At 36.7% G+C, this 19,319-nt stretch overlaps 1 protein-coding gene across 9 annotated transcripts in view; it reads left to right on the top strand.

Annotated features, from left to right (window-relative positions):
* Nucleotides 1-19,319, top strand: part of Arv1 (ACAT-related protein required for viability 1) — a 215,427-nt gene that overhangs the window by 62,683 nt on the left and 133,425 nt on the right. For 8 of the 9 annotated variants that reach the window (XM_090399706.1, XM_090399699.1, XM_090399701.1 and 5 more), the window contains exon 2: nucleotides 13,986-14,080. In XM_090399706.1, coding sequence (XP_090255832.1) covers nucleotides 13,986-14,080 — 95 coding nt within the window. Of the gene's footprint in view, nucleotides 1-8,676; nucleotides 8,874-13,985; nucleotides 14,081-19,319 lie in introns of those variants that run through there. The other variant, XM_090399704.1, reaches the window with a different exon arrangement.

The following is a 19,319-nucleotide window of genomic DNA, read 5'->3' as shown; positions in this document are numbered from 1 at the left end:
AAGTCATTAGCCTCTATATACAAGTTGCCCTGTTGTGAGGTTACTTCATGTGCAAACTTTGTTTGCTTGCACCTGGATTAAGGATTAAATCAAGAATATAATTTCTTGGCATCTTTAATTGATGTCATTGTGAATGGCATCATTGGTGTGTCTGTAGTATATATGTAAGAATGACAGGGCTTGCATTCATTTATGTATTTAAATTATCATTTGTGGTGATTCATGTTGAAATTTCTGGAATAAGCTATATAGAAACAGGATCGAAATAAATAATTTAATGACTAAATTAAGTATTTACATCTTATATTTCACCAGCTTAAGCTGGCATTATCAAAGACATTTTGAAGATACACACACTCGGGAAAGACTAAAATTACAATAACTTCCATAACAAGGACAGTCATATGTATAAAGACTACGTCACTCTCTTTGATGATGTTGGGTGATTATTGTTGACAGGCAGAGAAGACAATGTGCCAAAATATATACAGAATTACACCATCATTTTTATTGCAGCTTACTTCTAGGTTCTATAGCTCATGAACTGCTTCTATGGAGAGTATATACAATTTAAACCGGGATCCATGTAGTAACGTCTTTTTTTTCCCCACATAATGAAGTGGTCTTCATTTGAGGCATGTTGTGCCAGTTCACTTTTTGGTTGTCCATAGCAAATATATTTTTTATGTTCCTTTCGTTTATGTTCTGATAACAAGGCCTTCTGTTGGGTACTTTATGTTCGCCTTATCTGTTAATAATATTTAATTTGAATTGCCAGACGATATTCATTTATATATTATATACACACACACACACAGTCTATGTATGTGAATCTCACCTATATATTAGAAATGCTGTAAACAAATTATATGTTAGTTCCATAAGTTAGCTAAGGATTAGATAATCTGAGAAATCCTCAATGGAGGTTCTCTAGTGAAAGGTTCCCACAACCATGGAACCTATTCAAGCTATTTCAGGTTCTCCACTAAGCAGGCTGATTATCTCATCCATGGAAATAAACTTCATCTCATTTACTCTTCTCTTCTCTATGAGATGAAGAGAAGAGTAAAACTTGTAGAGTCAGTTTCTTTTCATACTTAGCTTTCTGTTCAGTATCTGTAACCCTTCTGGCCTGCACCATTATAATTTTCATAACTGATGCCATCCTTATGCATATGATATTCCTTCCATATCCTTTCCATAAGAATGTTTTGCTATAAAATTGTGAATTCATTTCACTCCTATCCTATTTATTCTTCAGATTTTAAGGAAACACTTTGATATGCATCATTGATGTGTTTTTTAATATGTACTATGCACTGCCAATATCCTTCACATCTAGCAACTGATACATTGTGATTGAACCTAGTGATATCCTCAATCAGGCATAATTTCCTGCTTTGTAATTCAGCATGTAACTTTATCTCGATGAAACATCCATATACTTAGCCACTTCTCAGTTAATTATAGCATGATTGCTGTCATCACCCAGAGGTAGAACAGTCACATATTTAACTGAAATCCCCCTCTGACACTATAATCCTTAACACTTTTTGACATCGGGTTCCTTCTGTCACAGGCTGTTTAAGTGAGTCTCACAACATTTCAGTAAATTCAGCTTCATTGTGCTCATGAGATTTCACTATTACCAAATCAGTGTTTAGATAATTGACGTAACCCTTGATGATTACTTGTTTAGCACCTATGAGGTTTATTTGGCGATGCATTTTTTATTGTCATAAGCAGCTTGTCCACTTGGTCTGTAACAACACCCCACCATGTATTTGATCTGCTTAGACTCCACCACACAATAGATAGTTTTGCTGTACGGAAAATTATTACTAATATTGCAATCATAGCTTTCTGTCCTAACTGGTCTCAAATTATCTGTTGTCATTAGCATCATATCCCTCCTCTTGTATCTTCTCTACCTTCCTGAAAATACTGTACCCTTTACATTCAATACCAGTTAGTATGTCTTCACTAATGCCAACTATCTGAGGCCACACGGTATTTGCAATTCAACATACTCTCAGTCCCTTTTTTCTGATACTCCTGGCATTTGTTACATATACAGATGTATACAGACATAAGTTACCGCTATGCCCCCCCCCCCATACTTACCTCTATAGTCTTCATTACCCAGTTGGACAAATTTCAAATCTCTATTCATATCTAATGCTTCACTTAATACAGGCATCCTTACACATGCTTAATATGTCTGAACTAGACGAACACACAGTCATCCTTTCATCATAATCACCTCCATGATTTATCATATTTAAAATATTAAGTTGAATAACCTACTAACATTTACACATACATTCTCACCATTCTTCCCATCATGATATAATCTTTAAAGGTACCTGTGGCATAATTATAAAACGACAAAATTGCGCAATGACCATAGTGATAAACTTCAATGAAAGTAAAGATATTTTGTACTGAAAATAACAGTACATCATCAATGTGTAGAAACAATGTGTAAATAAAAGAACGGGAATACAAGGTACATACAAAAATCAGTTTGCCAATTAAAAATGGTTTCCACATGCTATAAATTAATATTAATAAATAATATTATTTATTATAGTGTGATTTTCATTTCTTGACTACTGGTATAATAAACTATAACACTTTTTATGAACGTTAGTCAAGTGAGTTTTAATTTTTCGTCCTACTAGTTTCACCGATTTTTGCTATCGGCATCTTCAGGGATACAATTGGTAAGCGATATGAAGGTAACAGACTAGGTTTTAACTCACAGTTCTGATTCATACAAAATTAGTATTGTGCGAGACATAACGTAATTGGCGTGAAAGTTCATTTCTTTGATGTTTAGTGATCTAATTAAAGTTTTCCAAATTTCCGGTAGGATTAGACCTTAATTCTTATTTAGGTTTCCTGTTGAACGGGTGACCATAGCAGCCTCCTTGAAGGTTCTGGAATGGTAGTTCTCTCTTCTATATAGGGCATATGACTTATCCCACTCAATAAGATGGTTGGTAGAGGCAAAGTGGGAAGAAAGGCCTGAAATATCTTGTCTGTTGTTTCTAACATAGCCTATGTGCTCCTTCTGTCTCGTTTCGAAGCTTCTAGAGGTCTGACCAATGTAACCAACACCCAGAGCTAGGGTCTTTGTCGTCCACATACAATGTCTATCTAAGTGCCCCTGTAACGATCCGGGCATGTGTGGTTCTTTCACGATAATAAAAATTTAAATTAATTGAAATTTCTTAAATAAATTTTAACAGAACAGCCACACGTTGGTTCGCTAAATGTAACGAACTGGGGTTGTTGACTAGGCAGGATAATCATTAAAAACCAGAATATTCAAAAAATTCTCAAAAGTTAAAGCAAATTGTGATAACGCTACTTCACTTTAACCGTTGAATATAATGATACAGTGTAATATTACAGCCTTCTCACTGACCTGAATCGCTAACAAAATTAGAATGAATTTTAATTAAAGTTAAAATTTATTTGAACTAAGGTTTAAAAAATTCTTGCATTTTACAAGTTACTAAATTCTTAGTAACTTGTAAAATTTTTTTAATAATTTTTATAACTGGAACTATCTTTCAGGAAAATAAAAGAAACTCAAGATAGATGAGAAAATAAGAAAAGAATTCAGAAATAATTAGAACATTTAATATAAGTATTCAAAAAATAACATCTTCAGAATAACAGAAAAAAAAAATTAAATTACATAAATATACTTGCAATTTTTTTAATTAAAATTTTAGGGTTTTTATTTCATATTCACAAAATTAGAAATAATGGTCTTAACGTCTAATTCCACAGATATATCATTTTCATTAACTATTAACGCCAAACTAACAAGCTTTTTTTGTGACATATTTGTTCTTAAGTAGGTTTTAATCAATTTCAACTTGGAAAAGGAACTTTCACCGCTCGCTACACTAACAGGTAAGGTTAATAGTATTCTTAAAGCAATTGAAAAGTTAGGGAAAGATAAATTATTGGACACAATAAAATTAAGAATATCGAAAGGGCTTTTGAATATTTAAATTATCCTTCCGAAAAATATCCCGGAAAGCACATAACTCGTCATATAGTTCTATTGCATTTACGTCTTTATTGTCGCAGTCCTTCAAGAGAATCTCTAAATCGTCACAATTTTTTTGTAAATCTTCATTATTAATTTGTAGTAATCTATACAAGAAATTGAAATTATTATAATATGTTTTTAGTTGTTCAAAACGTTCTATTAATGAACACATTGCAACGTCTAGAAGTGTATAAAACACATTCACTCTAAATGTATCTTCTGGCGATTGTGATGTTTCGTTATGATGCTCGTAGTCAAATTGTCGTGTCTTCTTTCCTCGTCGGACTTCCGTATCAGTTTTAAATTTTTGTTCTCGTCCACCTCTTCACTCAATTCTTTTGCCATTTTAGAACTTCTTTAAAATTTGTATCTGATCGATACTCTTGTAAGAATATTTTTAAGTTTTTGATATATTCTAAAGCGAGTGTAATGTTCATATTTTTGTCTTGAAGTATTTTACTCACAGGGTTTATTCTGTTAAGTAAATCATGCCAAGTTATAAGAGAGCAAATAAATGTGTAGTCCTTTATTTTAGCACATAATGTTTGTGCTTCATGCTGAGTTTCTTTATTAAAATTTTCATTATTTAAAATTTCAAAAAGTGCATCATAAATTTCTCCTAACTGATATCGTAGAGGGCAGATTGCATTAATTTTACTTTCCCATCGCGTTTCTGATGGCTGTTTCAATGTTAATTTTTTTACGAACTTAGCATGAAGGACATTTCATTCTCTTACAAATGTTGGGCAATCCTTTAAAAGGATTGCCCTACGTTTGTAAGAGAATGAAAAGAAATTGTATATTTCTTGAATAATTGCAAAGAATCTAATTGTATCTGCATTCACTTTGGCTGCATTGTTAATGATTAAATTTAGAGTATGAGCAGCACATGGCACGTAAAAAGCTCGAGGATTTTTTGTTCAAAAGCCAATTTTGGAGCCCATATTCATTTTCATACCCTTGACCTCGCATGTCTTCAATTGGAATGTTCCATTTTTCCAGTTGTTCCATTATTGTTGCACATAAACCACGTCCTGTGGAATCTGATATATCTGCAAAACTTAAAAAGTTTTTCCTGATCTTGACAATTCCATTGTCACAGGAAACAAAGCGAAAAATAATAGTCATTTGTTCTGTTTTAATTACATCAGGTGTGCAGTCTAAAATTATGGAATAATATTTAGATTTTCGAATTGATAATAAAATTGTATCCCTGATTGCGTTATTTAAAGTTTCCAATATTTCATTTTGACTGTCTTTACTCAAATAGTGTATACTGTATTGTTTCATTGTAGGGTCCTTTCAACCTGATTTTCCATAAAGGGATCAAACTTCGCAAACAGTTCGACTAATTTTAAAAAAATTGCCATTATTCCTTTCATATAATTTATCAGATGATCCATGAAAGCTAAATTTTGGCTACCAAGGAATTTTATAATTTCAATCAAGCGTTCTAAACACTCGTCCAATGTTTCTTTTCCATTGAGTCTGGCAATCAATAGTAGGTTTGTTTTTTAAATATTTTTCAACTTCCTTCCATTTTAAGAAAACTTTCATGTGAGTTAAACTAGTCTCATCTATATGCAAAGTTCTGCTTACATTTCTCCAATCGTTATAACCTTCTACAAGACTACTTGGTTCGGTAGGTGCGAAAGGTTTGCAACAAACGCAAAAAACAGAATTTAAAGTTCCGGAATAAATTAGCCATGTTCTTGGCACGAGCTCACCGTTTTCCATTTTTCTATTATAATACGTGTCGCCAAATTTATGACCATATGTATCTCTGGGATATATTATATATTTCTTTTGAACAGGCCCCATTTCATTTAAAACAACTTGTAAATTTTCATCAATATTTCTCCATTCATCTGGATCTTCTAACTTTACAAAAACTAACAATGTGTTAGTTTCGTGGTTAACTACAACTGAATCTTCTCCTAACTGTTTTTCACTTAAATCATGCATCTTGTTATCTTGTTCAATAGTTGCAATAGTGTTTTCATGCAAACCGGATGATGTGCACGGTTCTTCAACTCTGATTTCTGATGTATCAAGTTGGTTACAATCTGCATCAGAATATTTTAATATATTAACAAATTTATTAAGAGCCCCAGTTTGTTTCTTTACATCAGCTTCTTTTGCAGCATGACGCTTATGATTTTGTGAACCGGATAACTTTTTTTTTAATTTTTGATTCCATTTCGATTTTATACCCACAAGAAATTATTACACAACATGACACAGAGACGAAATAATAGTCTGCACTGTGCTACTGTCAGTAGCCTACTGAGATGCGTACCATATGACTGGTTAACTAGCAAGAAATGTTTTGTACAAAAATTCGTATCTGCACATAAAAACCATTCACCGTTGCACTTTAGATAGACTGCAGTAGACACAACATTCTGCAACAAAAATTTTTTGTTTTTATGATAAAAATTTTGTTTCTTAAAAATGAACTTATGAACGGTGCGCCGGTGGCGGCACCCCCTTTCGTAGCGGTGCCCACATGCTCTGCATGCCTGCTTCCGCTGGCCCTGCTAGCACTACAGGAGCAAGGTATATTATATACTCCAGAGTACTTGCATAAAGGATGAGGATCTTTCGGTGATCTTAAAAATTTCCGAATAGTGTTGACCGGCTTGACTACTACTCCAATATTGTGTGGTTTTAGAAGGATAGCCAATTTTTTGGAAATGCTGCTGACAAATGGAATAGTTATAGTACTGATGTATTGGGTGTCATCACGTTTTCTTTGTGGTATATCCGAAAAGAGAATCTTGTTGCAGAGTCTTTTAGGATAACCATTTAAGGATAGCTCTCTGGATATTGTAGTTAATTCTTTTTGTAAGTCATCCTGGTCTGTGGTGTACTGTATAGGGACTACCCATGGCTAATCCAGTAAGTTGTTTGTAGACTGTTTTTTGCCAAACGAAATAGTTTGAAGTTAAACAATGATTGAACAAAGTAGTGATGTTTCTTGGGAACAAGTTGTCTAAGATGTTGATGACTTCCACAACTGGAATGTTTGTAAACAGAGATGCGACGTCAAGGCCTGCTAGTATATCATCTTCAGAGATAGGGATATTTTATAATTTTTCAATAAAATGTTGTGAGTTTTTGATATAAGTATCTGAATTGTGAATGTGTTGTAAAATCTTGGCTAGATATTTAGACAGTTGGTAAGTTGGAGAATAGATTCCATCAACTATTGGACATAATGGTATAACCTCTTTATGTATTTTAGGAATGCCATACGATCTTGGAGTCAACAGGTGCATGGATTTTAGCTTTCTTATTAAGTCTATGGGCCAGTTAGTCATTCCACGTAATAGTTCATTGGTGTCATTATGCTTTTTTTGCATAGGATCTGTACTGAGAATGTCATAGACAGATGTGTCTGATAATAGATTTTTAATTTTCTCTTCATAATCTTTTGTATTTAAGATAACAGTATTATTGCTTTTGTCAGTTTTAAGTATGATGATAGTTATTCCTATGTTTGCTAGATTTATTATTATTATTTCATGACACCTCCAGGGAGTCCAAAGACTCATTGAGGGACGGCACCTATTCTACAACTCACTGTCTCCACCACTTAATTCACCAACTACAATGAACCACAACTACACCAACGCCATCTGCCACTCACCAACACAACCACCACCACTAGTATTTTCACAGACAATTGCAAACATCCATGCTCACAGCGGGATTCGAACCTGTAGCCTTTTGGCTGGAGAGCAGATGTGCTAACCACTCGGTCCAACCAGGCCAGCAGACTATTTAAAGAGACAATTTGGTTGCCTGGAGTTCAATCAATTTACACAAAATTAATAACGGAAAAAACTCATGTACAAAGATTATTTAATAGTATAATTTTCGCCTGTGTGTCACAGGCGTCTTCAGTACATTAAGCTCAAATTAAACAATAACTGACAATTCCAAATTATACTATTAAATAATCTTTGTACATGAGTTTTTTTCCGTTATTAATTTTGTATCGATATGTCTACTCATAGTATACCTCTTTTAAAACTCAATTTACACAAGTTTTTCCTTGATATGGAGCTGCCTTCAAGCAGCTAAATAATAATAATTTAGCATGTAATACTTAGTCTATTTTATATCTTGAAAGAGAGATTTTAGCTACTCTAGACGACAAATTACTGGATATCATTAAATGTGTTTCTAAACAGTAATTTAACCCATTCTTATGAAAGACATTCATACAGACTAATGCAAAAATATGAATCATTATTTTGTAAGCAAAAATTTACTGCTGAAAACACTCCTACAATTAAATGGGTTATTTCTGGATGCCCGTTGTCTGAAGCTAAAGGCCATAATTTTGTTGTCATACCTAAATCCATTCCATATCTTGATTTTTTTCATAACATCGAATGCAATTTGTCAGAAATTTAAAGCGAAGATGCTAATAAATTATTCTTTGAAGTTGTTGCTTCACTCATTAGAAGCAAATTACCTCCATGTAATTTATTTACTACTGAATTCCATGCACTGCTTCCATTGAAACAAAATGTATTTATATTTATTTTAAAAGCAGATAAAGGGAAAGTTATAGCGATAATGGATAAGGCCAACTATGACAGGAAGTAGACTACCGTTTACAGGATACCTTCACCTATCAAGATATTAGTTATAACACAGATTAAAAAGTTAAATAAGCTCCTTGATAAATTGTTGCTGGAATCAAAATGCTTTGTAGAATTTATTCACCCATTATGGAAAGACCATTCATTTATAGGGTCTCCCAAAAATTCATAAAGAAAGTTCTCTAGTAAGACTCATTTTGAATTGTATTGACTCTCTCACATATAGAATTGCTAAATTTCTTTCATATTTATTAACTGCTTATATCAGACAATCCACATCACTGATCTAGAATTTCACACATTTTCTTGAAAAAATTAAGGGGGTATTATTATACACCTCCAGGGAGTCCAAGGACTCATCGAGGGAGGGCACCAGGTCTACAACTCCAACTCCACCATTCAATCACAACTGACCACAACTACACCAATGCCATCTACCGCCTACCACCACTAGTATGTCCACAGACAATCACAAACATCCATAGCCATGGCGGGATTCGAACCCGCACCCTTTGGCTGGAGAGCAGATACGCTATCCACTCGGCCAACCAGGCCGGGTTTTGGCTGCAGGCTGCTGGGGCTCCGGGTATGTTATGCGAAGAAACTGTAGAAGCGTAAGTTTTGTCAGCTGTATATCCAAATACAAGAGTCAGATATGTTAGTCAGCTTTGACATTGTTTCTCTATTTACCAACATTCCGTTATCTGACACTATTAGTTTACTAATAGGGTTGGTTAATGATTTATTTTTTTTATTTTACCAGATCCATAAACGCTGCTCTAGAGACTAAACATGGAAGTTTTTCCAGCCGCTTCAGTCCTCCAATAAGCAGGGTGGTGGTCTCACACTGGATGATGAAATTCATCTCCCACCTAAAGACATTCATAAACATCATTGCTCAAGACAGAATTAAAACCTACAACCTTTTGTTTGGAGAGATATGCTAACCACTCAGCCATCTTATTAATAGATTATTCTGTTCAATCTCACTTCTTCCATCCATACTTTCATATCATCCTTCATACTGTATTTATCACCAGTTAAATCATTTGTACCTATGACAACTATCATCTTTTTTTACTTTTCTTTTCTTTTCTTTTTTTTTTTTTTTTTTTAGTATTGTTGAAAACAGGTCAGTTTTTGATTTAAACACCTGAAAAACTTGAAATAGTAACTTCGACTCTCCAGCCAAAAGGCTGTGGATTCGAATCCCATTGTGGGCATGGATGTTTGTGGTTGTCTCTGAAAATACTAGTGGTGAGGATGGATGGTAGATGGCATTGGTGTGGATGATGATGGTGGTTGCAGTTCATTGTGGTTGGTGGATTGAGTGACAGTTGTAGAGTAGGTGCTCTCCCTTGATGAGTCTTTGGACTCCCTGGAGGTGTTACATAATAATAATAATAACATGATCATCAGTGACATATTTTATAATTGAATCATACTATATAATAGTATGATTATAGTAGTATAATAGTAGATATATAGTGAGATGGATAGGAGGGTGGTTGATGGAGAGATATCAGAGAGTAGTTTATTCAGGAGTAGAGTCCAAAAGACGGCCTATGACTAGTGGTGTGCCACAGAGTTCTGTTCTTGGACCACTACTGTTTAATTTGTTCATTAACGATATAGGAAAGGATCTGAGAGGAACTGTTCATTTGCTTGCTAACAATGCAAAGTTGGGTCGACCAATAGTGAATGCACAGGATGTCAAAATTTTGGAATGATTTGGATAGTTTGAAGGACTGGATTTAGGAGAATGGATGTCAATTTAATGTGGCAAAATGTACGGTTATGCATTTTGGGGTGAAAAGATTAGCAGCAGTATACCACATTGGTTGAACTGAACTCCAGGAGATTGATGAGGCCAGGGATTTGGGAGTGTTGGTGAATAGGGAGTTGAAGTTTAGGGGGCACATTGCAAAAGTGGCTAAAAAAAAGTGGCAGCTTGCGGGTGGAATGAGTAGCGTGGAATGAGGAGTTCACTGGAAAAGAGATCAATGCATCTTGGGGGATTTTCAAAATCTGTTTAGTAGATGCAATGTCTAAATGTATTCCAAGGGTGAGAAGGTTAAATAAGGTGGGTGTGAGATGGATGAATAAAGAGATTAAGCATGCGATACAGAGAAAGAGCATTGTGTAGGCAGCATAAGAGAAGTGGAAATAACCAATTCCATGAGGTCTAAAAAGACCAAGCAAGGAGGGTGACTTGGTTGGTGAGGGTAGCTAAAGAGAGGTATGAACAGCAGTTGGCTAATGAAGCCAAAAAGAATAATAAGGAGTGTTTTCGATATGTAGCCAGCAAAAGAAAGAATAATTATGGAAGGATGACATTGATTGGAGAAAATGGTATAAAGACAGCTGATGCAGAATGTATGGTGGAGATACCTAATGAACAGTTCATAAAGATCTTTCATCTTGTCAAGATTGAAAATACGTCAAGGCTGTGGGACTTGATAATATATCACCACGTATTCTGAAAGAATGTGCCAGGGAGTTGACACCTGCCTTGATATATTTTTTTAATATGAGTCTTGCACTCGGTCAAGTTCCAAAGGAGTGGAATGAGAGCAAGATTGCGCCACTTCATAAAGAAGGTGATCGAACTCAAGCATAAAACTATAGGCCTATCTGTGTGTCAGGTGTTGTGGTTAATTGTTGGAGAAGCTTGTGAAAACTAGGATCCAGAGTTGGGTTGATAACAATGGTATTATATTTGATGGACAGCATGGATTTGCTAAAGGGAGGTCATGTTTTAGAAATCTACATACTTATTACAATAAAGTGACTGCTTCCCTTGGACAGAGGAAAAGGATACACAGTAATATTCATGGATTTCGCAAAGGCTTTTGATAGAGTACCTCATGATAGGTTGACAGTCAAACTAGAGCAGATGGGGTTGGATAATAGATTAGTGCATTGGATTGGAGACTGGCTATCTGATAAGTATCAAAAAGTTGTGTATGAGGGAGCGATATCCAGGAAAAGGCAAGTCACTAGTGGAGTACCTCAGGGGTCTGTTTTAGGTCCATTGCTGTTTAACTTGTATATTAATGATATAGGTGAAGATTTGGATGGAGATATTCAGTTGTTTGCAGATGATGCAAAGTTGGGATGAACCATGAAGTGTAGTGAAGATGTTGTGGCCTTACAGGAAAACGTGAATAGATTGAGTGATTGGGCACGGAAATGGTGATGTGAGTTCAATGTTGCAAAATGTAAGGTTTTAAAATTTGGAAAACAAAGATGGGATGGAGAATTTATGCTTGGTGAGAATATATTGTTGGAAGTAGAGGAAATAAGAGATCTGGGGGTGATAGTGGATAAGGATTTAAAATTTAGAGGACACATCGCCAAAATTGTGAAGACAATACAAAGTCTTCTGGGAATGATGCAGAGGACACTGACGTGTAGAAGTAGGGAGATTCTTGTTCCATTGTATAAGGCTTTGATTAGGCCTTATAGTCCACACATGGACTATTGTGCCCAGATTTGGTCACCGGGTTTTTAGAAGGATGAAGAGATGTTGGAGAGGGTCCAAAGGCAACTGACTAAGGTAGTTTCTGACCTCTGGAATGTCGAGTATGAGGAAAGATTGAGAAGATGTAATTTGCAGAGTCTGGTAGACAGGAGGAAGAGGGGAGATATGATAGAGACCTACAAGTTGGTAAGGGGTTGTTATAGGATCAGTGCTGGAGAAGTTTTACAGAGAATAGTGGGAGAATCAGAGGTCATCCCTGGAAACTGTATAAAGAGGGTGTGAGTAGGGGAGTGAGAGGCAGGTTTTTTTAGCGCAGAGTTGTGAATGATTGGAATGCCTTTCCTGAGAATGTGGTGTCTGCAAAGAGTTTGAATGTGTTTAAAACACGGTATGATGATCTGTGGGTGTGATAAAAGGACCTCCCAAATGAGGCTTTGACTCCATGAGATCTTGGGGTGGTAATAATAATAATAATAATAATAATAATAATAATAATAATAAATTATCTCATCAAATCACTTGGTTACTGAAGAATACTTTGACGAGCAGAGACAAGCAAGTTATTGTTCCTCTATATCGAGTCTTGATAAGATCCCATCTAGACTATTGTGCCCAGATTTGGGCACCAGGGTTTCTTCTTGATTGAGAGGAGGTGGAGAGGATCCAGAGACGAGTGACCAAGATGATAGCAGGTCTATGGAATGAACCTTATGAGAACAGGTTGAAGATTTGTGGGTTGCAGAAATTGGTTGATAGGTAGAAGTGGGGTGATATGATTGACACATTCAAATTAGTGAAGGGTTTCTATAGGATTAATTCAGAAGATATTTTTGAGAGCAGGACTGGTAGTGGGATAACTAGGGGCCATCCATGGAAAGTGGGCAAGAGTGTTAGAGCTAGGTTTTTTTACTTGGAGAGTGGTGAATGAGTGGAATAAGCTGCCAGAGTCTGTTGTGTGTTCCATGACTGTGAATGAGTTCAAGGCGAAGAATGATAGATAGTGTGTGAATGTTGAATAGTTGTTCTTGACATGATGTCAGGGCCTCCCTCGATGAGTCTAAGGACTCCTTGGAGTTGCCCATAATAATAATAATATCCTTTTTTATATTGTATTTTACTTAAAACTTTCTTTATATGTTCTACTCTGTTTATCATCACAATAATATTTTGTCTATTTCAGTGCATTGTTGTTTCTCTGCTTGCTATTAATTTTTTGTCTTTCTTATGACTTATCTAATTACTTCTCAATTTTTTCTGATTCCCACATTATTTGTGTAATAATTCGTCTTAGTCTTGTAATTTTGAAAGTTAATTCATTTTTGACATCCTCATTAATGTCAGTACCTGCATGTTTGTGTTCATTCAAGCATGCCTCTTTGTTCTCATCTGAGATATTCAGACTAGCAGTTCTCTTTGTTGCCTGCAACACTGATTTTGTATTTTTTGGCACCATTTTACAGCACTGCTTTAATTTTGTTTTATCTCGACAAATATATTAGGATATATATGTCATATACAATAAAAACATGAAAATCAGCAGCAGTATACTATAAAAAAGTTAATTATTCTAAGAAAAAAACAATAAAACATAAAAATGACCTATTTTACAGGAGTGCTGTAAAACCAAATAGCACTATTTGCCTTAAAAAATATATATTTTGATATTCTCTTTGCTATCTCTCATTTTTTTTATTGCATGACCTATTGCAATATGAATTTATTGAATTCTTAAGTCTTTCAGAAATTTGAATTGCAGTTGAATATGTATATTATTATGTAATAAGTTTATTTTCTTATTTCTTGATATATTTAGCAACGATGTGTCATTTCATCTGTGTGAACTGTGGGGAACGTGAACCAGCTGTTTACAAAGATTATGGCAAAGGCTTGTTGAAAATTTGTCACTGTGTAAGTAACACTCCTTTCTCTCATGTATATGGGAGGGGGGGGGATCATTGTTTTGGCCATCAGCTTTCTATTGCTTCTTTAACATTACACATAAAGGCAAGTCATTCATGAGCTTTCACCCTTAATGTGACTTCCAGAATCTTAATTCTCTAAGTATTGTTATGAATGTGAAAAAGAAAATCAAACTAGCTTAGATAGAATTCAGATTGTGACATTCTGTACCTTGTAGGTCTGGTAGTTTTTTTTTCAAATGCAAATTTCTTCATATAGCAATGAATTATAGCAGTACACTTCATCATAAAATACCTGTTCTACACTCTGATGGGGTTTACAGAATGTGGTGATTATATACACTACTGTCCAAAAGTTAAAGATGCACTACATTTTTACCTGTATATGAAAAAAGTTTTCATGACTACAGCCAGAAGTGGACATAAAGTAGTTAAGAAATTAATGAAGTGCTTACAGAAAACTATGTATGAGACATTTCAGTATGGAATATGTCCACCCGGAACTACAATGCAGCTCTCACGATATCGTACTACATTTAGCACAAAGTAATTTTCCTGAGTTCTTGAAGTAAACTGGCTCACTCATCCTCCTTCATTTGAGCAAGAATAAAACCTTGTTTGTTTTCTGGAGGGGAATTTTAAGCAGCAATGTGTCTCCTTATTGTGTCCTAGATGCATTTTTTTTCCTCTTCTAGACTGGGATCTAATGTCCTTCTGCCATGTTTGCCATGTGCTATGACCTATGGACATCTGGAAAGGGACTGGGGATCCTGATAGTCCTTACACTACTTCGGCAAGATGGGTGGTTCTGGATCGCCAGAACAGTATTATTCAGCTAGTGGTCTTGTCTTGCCTGCAAGGGTCAGATATGTTGTGGTAAGTGTTCTGTTCCTTGGTCTGAGGTAACAGGACTCAAGGCTTGCTCCAGTGCCAGATTAGTGTCCATCATAACTCTGGTGTTTCACTCCTGAGCATAGTCATTGCTTGCCAGAGAGTGGGCATCCTTGTGTTGTTCCATGATGGGTGGGGAGCTCTGCCACTGGACTGAAAAATTCCTTGAGCATGAATTCATCATCTTTAAATTGTTTAGATCACTCACAAGGTCCCAACCAACTACAGATATTGTAGATACATTTTTTGATAACAGAAGTAAGAAACAAAGGATGTGATGACAGTATAAATGTACATGTTTCTAATTATCCATGAAATGTCAACAGGAAAAATGTCACCCTTATTATTATTATTCAGGCCTCCATGGAGTCAAAAGACTCATCGTGGGAGGTCCTTCCTAAGAACATACTGTCAAGACTCGTCGAGAGGGAGGTTTACCCTAAGAAACACAAAGTCTATAATACCACTCCTTAAACTCATTGACCGTTCTCGCCCTCACCACTCTATCAGGCAATGCATTCCACGGCTCAAACACCCTCCATGCAAAGAAACCACTCCTCACCTTCTTGCTCACAGTTTCCTTTCGTAACTTCCAGGGATGGCCTCTTGTCATCACTACTTCGCGCTGTTCAACCAAGTGAAAGAATTCCCCAGTGTCAACCCTGTAACCAACTCTCAACAGTTTAAAAGTCTCGATCATATCACCTCTCCTTCTTCTATCCGCCAAACTCTGCAGTCCACATTCCCTCAGCCGATTCTCATAACTATCCTTGTTCAGTCCTGAGAACATCTTTGTCATCCGTCTTTGTATCTTTTCTACAGTTAATTTATCCCCTTCAAATCCTGAGGATCAAATCTGAGAACAATAATCCAAGTGTGGTCTGATCAGAGACTTATACAATGGAATGATAACCCTCTTATCTCTGCAGGTCAGTGTCCTTCTCATAATTGCAGCAATCCTCTGTGTTACCTTCACCACCTTTGCAATATGTCCCCTAAATTTCAGGTTTCTATCAATCATCAACCCCAGATCTCTTGTCTCCACAACTTCCTCCAGTATAACTCCTCCCATAAAGTATGCAGCATCCCATCGATGTTTCCCAAACCTCAAGACCTTACATTTTGCTGCATTAAACTGACACCCCCATTCATTTGCCCATCTATCTAGCTTATTTAAATCCTCTTGCAGGGCTACCACATCTGCACTATTACTTATAATCCATCCCAGCTTTGCATCATCCGCAAACAACTGAATATCCCCTTGCAATCAACTGGCAATGTCATTGATATAAAGGTTAAACAATATAGGTCCTAGTACTGAGCCCTGTGGGACCCCACTTGTAACCTTCTGTCTCCTTGAAATTGCTCCACCATACACAACTCTCTGATACCTATCAGACCGCCAATCCTGAATCCAGTTGACCAATCTGACATCCAGACCCATGTGTTGCAACATAAATATTAGCTTATCATGTGGCACCCTGTCAAATGCCTTTGCTAAGTCTAAGAAAATTGCAGTATATGCCTTTCCCTCATCTAATGTTCTTGTAACTGTATTAAAAAAGGCTAGCATATTGCTAAAACAAGAGTGCCCTTTCACAAATCCATGTTGACGCTCACAGATAACATTACCCTCATCTGCCTAGTGCTGTATACGGTCCCTCACTACTTTCTCCAAGATCTTAACAACTACTGATGACACACAGACTGGTCTATAATTAGACACTTCCAGTCTGTTACCACCCTTATGCAATGGCACTATCTTACCTTCCTTCCATTCCCTGGGAACCTTTGCCAAAGCCAGACTTTCATTGAAAAGCCAGGTTAAAGGCACTGTCAGTTCCCTAGCACATTCTCTCAAAACTCGTGGTGAAATACCATCCAGTCCCAAAGCTTTATTGACATCCAGAGTTCTCAGTATCTGAAACACACTCTCCTCCTGTACCTCTAAACTTTGAACCTGCCCTATCCCTCTAGCATTAAAACTGACTCCTCCAGGATGAAATACTCCAATAAAGTGGTCATTGAACAATTCCACTATGTCCTCTGCATCAGTCACTCTATTCCCATTTTTATCCCACAATATCATTCTTCCACAGTCATTTCTCCTCCTACTGGCCACATTGCTAAAAAATTCCCTAGGATTTTCTTTGGATCTCAGGGCCAATCTCCTCTCATATTCCAGTTTCGCTTTCCTTACCACACTAGTCACTCTTCTGGCCTGTGTCTTATATTCTTCATGCATGTTCTCTTCACCTGTCTCCTTATACCTCTTCCATAGCCTCTTTTTCACATGCAATTCCTGTTTAATATTGTTTGTCATCCACTTTACTCCAAATTGTGTCCTCTTCTTCACTCATGGTATACAACTTACCATTGCTGCTAACAAATATTCTTTCACAATTTCCCACATACTAGCGATATCCCAGCCTTCCAATTCCTCCCTCCATGAAACTTCCCGAAGTTGATGTCTAAGACTATTATAATCATCTGCATTATAATTCCACATAAGTTCCTGTCTCTTTGATACTCCTGCATGTCTATTCATTTTCCTAGTCAAAACCATATGGTCACTCTCTCCAACTGGTGGGAGAGATGTCATCTCAGTTATTACCAACTCTTCTGATGCTATAACCAAATCTAAAACTCTTGAACCTGTTGTTCCCTCTGTTACATGTTGCCTAAGACATTTGTCCCTCAAGAATTCTAGAAATTCTATTCCATTATTGCTACATGCATCTTCCTCTCTCCAATTTATACTACTGTAGTTAAAATCTCCCATAACAATCATTCTTCTTGCACTTGCCAAACTTAGCTGTCTAAACATCTCCTGGTCCCCATCCTCCGTGCTCCTGGTTCTGAAGCAACACCCCACTAAGTATCCTGTCTTGTCTACCTCTACCTCACATCATATGCTCTCAAAATCATTTGTCTCACTTCCTTCCAAAGCCTCCACTCTTAGATGACATAGGTCATCACTTATCATAAGCAGTACCCCACCACCACACTTTCCCCCTCCTATCCTGACGACAAATGCTATACCCAGTGACTTCTATTCCTGTTATTATATCTCCTTCTGTCAACCACGTCTCAGTGATCGCAATAATTTTTGGCCAGGCTGCTGCTATCTGTGCCACCAATTCCTCTCCCTTATTCCGGATACTCCTGGCATTAGTATAAAGCATATAAATGCCATTGTTTCTATACCCAGCATTATCCCCTTCTAGACTCCACTGGGCTCAGTGTTACCTGACATCGCGTCCCTTCTCCCAAGTATACATTCCCACAAGAGGCCACCCCTGCTATCCTTCTCCTTGGGACACACTGACTCGTTCAGAACAACAATCTCTCCAGATGCCTACGTCCTTCCTCATTCAAATGTAAACGGTCTCTCACATACAATTCCTCTCTTTCCTCAAATGCACTCCAAGCATCCACATATACCAGTCCTCTCTTGTCACACATTCTCGCTATTATGCCATTCAATATCACCGCTCTTCTGCTCAGCTCATCATTATCATACCTAGGCAACACACACATTATTTTTCCTCTCTCTGTCTTCTTCTGTACAGTCTCAATCAAAAACCTCATATCTCTCGCTGCCCGACTTACATTACCACTCAAGTCATTCGTTCCTACCATCACAATCATCTCATCCACCCTTTCACCTCTCTTAATTGCCATAGCCACCCTTTCTCTTGTTCCTCCTGGCAAACACTCCTCACACATCCTATCTTGAACTCCACGGATCATTGAGTCACCATACATTATACCTCTTACCATTCCCTCTTTCCTATTGTTTCCATTCTCTCCTCTTCTTTCATTCCCATAGGTCTCTCTCATTCCCTCTCCTCTACTGCTATTCTCTCTTCTAGCATTCCCATACCTCTCTCTCCTACTGTTTTCATTCTCTCCTCTTCTATCACTCCCATACATCTCTCTCATTCCCTCTCTCCTACTGTTTCCATTTTCTCCACTTCTAGCACTTCCATATCCCTCTCTCATTCTGTCTCTCCTACTGTTTCCATCCTCTCGTCTTCTTGCACTTCCATATCTCTCTCTCTCATTCCATCTGTCCTACTGTTTCCATCCTCTCATCTGCTAGCATTCCCATATCTCTCTCTCTCATTCCATCTCTCCTACTGTTTCCATCCTCTTGTCTGCGAGCATTTCCATACCTCTCTCTCATTCCCTCTCTTCTATTTCCATTCTCTCCTCTTCTAGTACCCTCCATATCTCTCACTCATACTCCATAAATTCTCTCTCTCTCTCTCCTACTCTGATTCTCCTTGCATTTATCTCTTCCATTCTCCTAATCTTATCTTTCATACTTCTGC

Source organism: Typopeltis vanoorti, chromosome 10 (assembly GCF_054136105.1).
Source record: "Typopeltis vanoorti isolate ZY-2024b chromosome 10, IOZ_Tvanoo_1.0, whole genome shotgun sequence".
NCBI classification, from domain to species: domain Eukaryota; kingdom Metazoa; phylum Arthropoda; class Arachnida; order Uropygi; family Thelyphonidae; genus Typopeltis; species Typopeltis vanoorti.
Note: the sequence above shows the minus strand (reverse complement) of the source record. Positions and strands in the feature narration are given on the sequence as shown.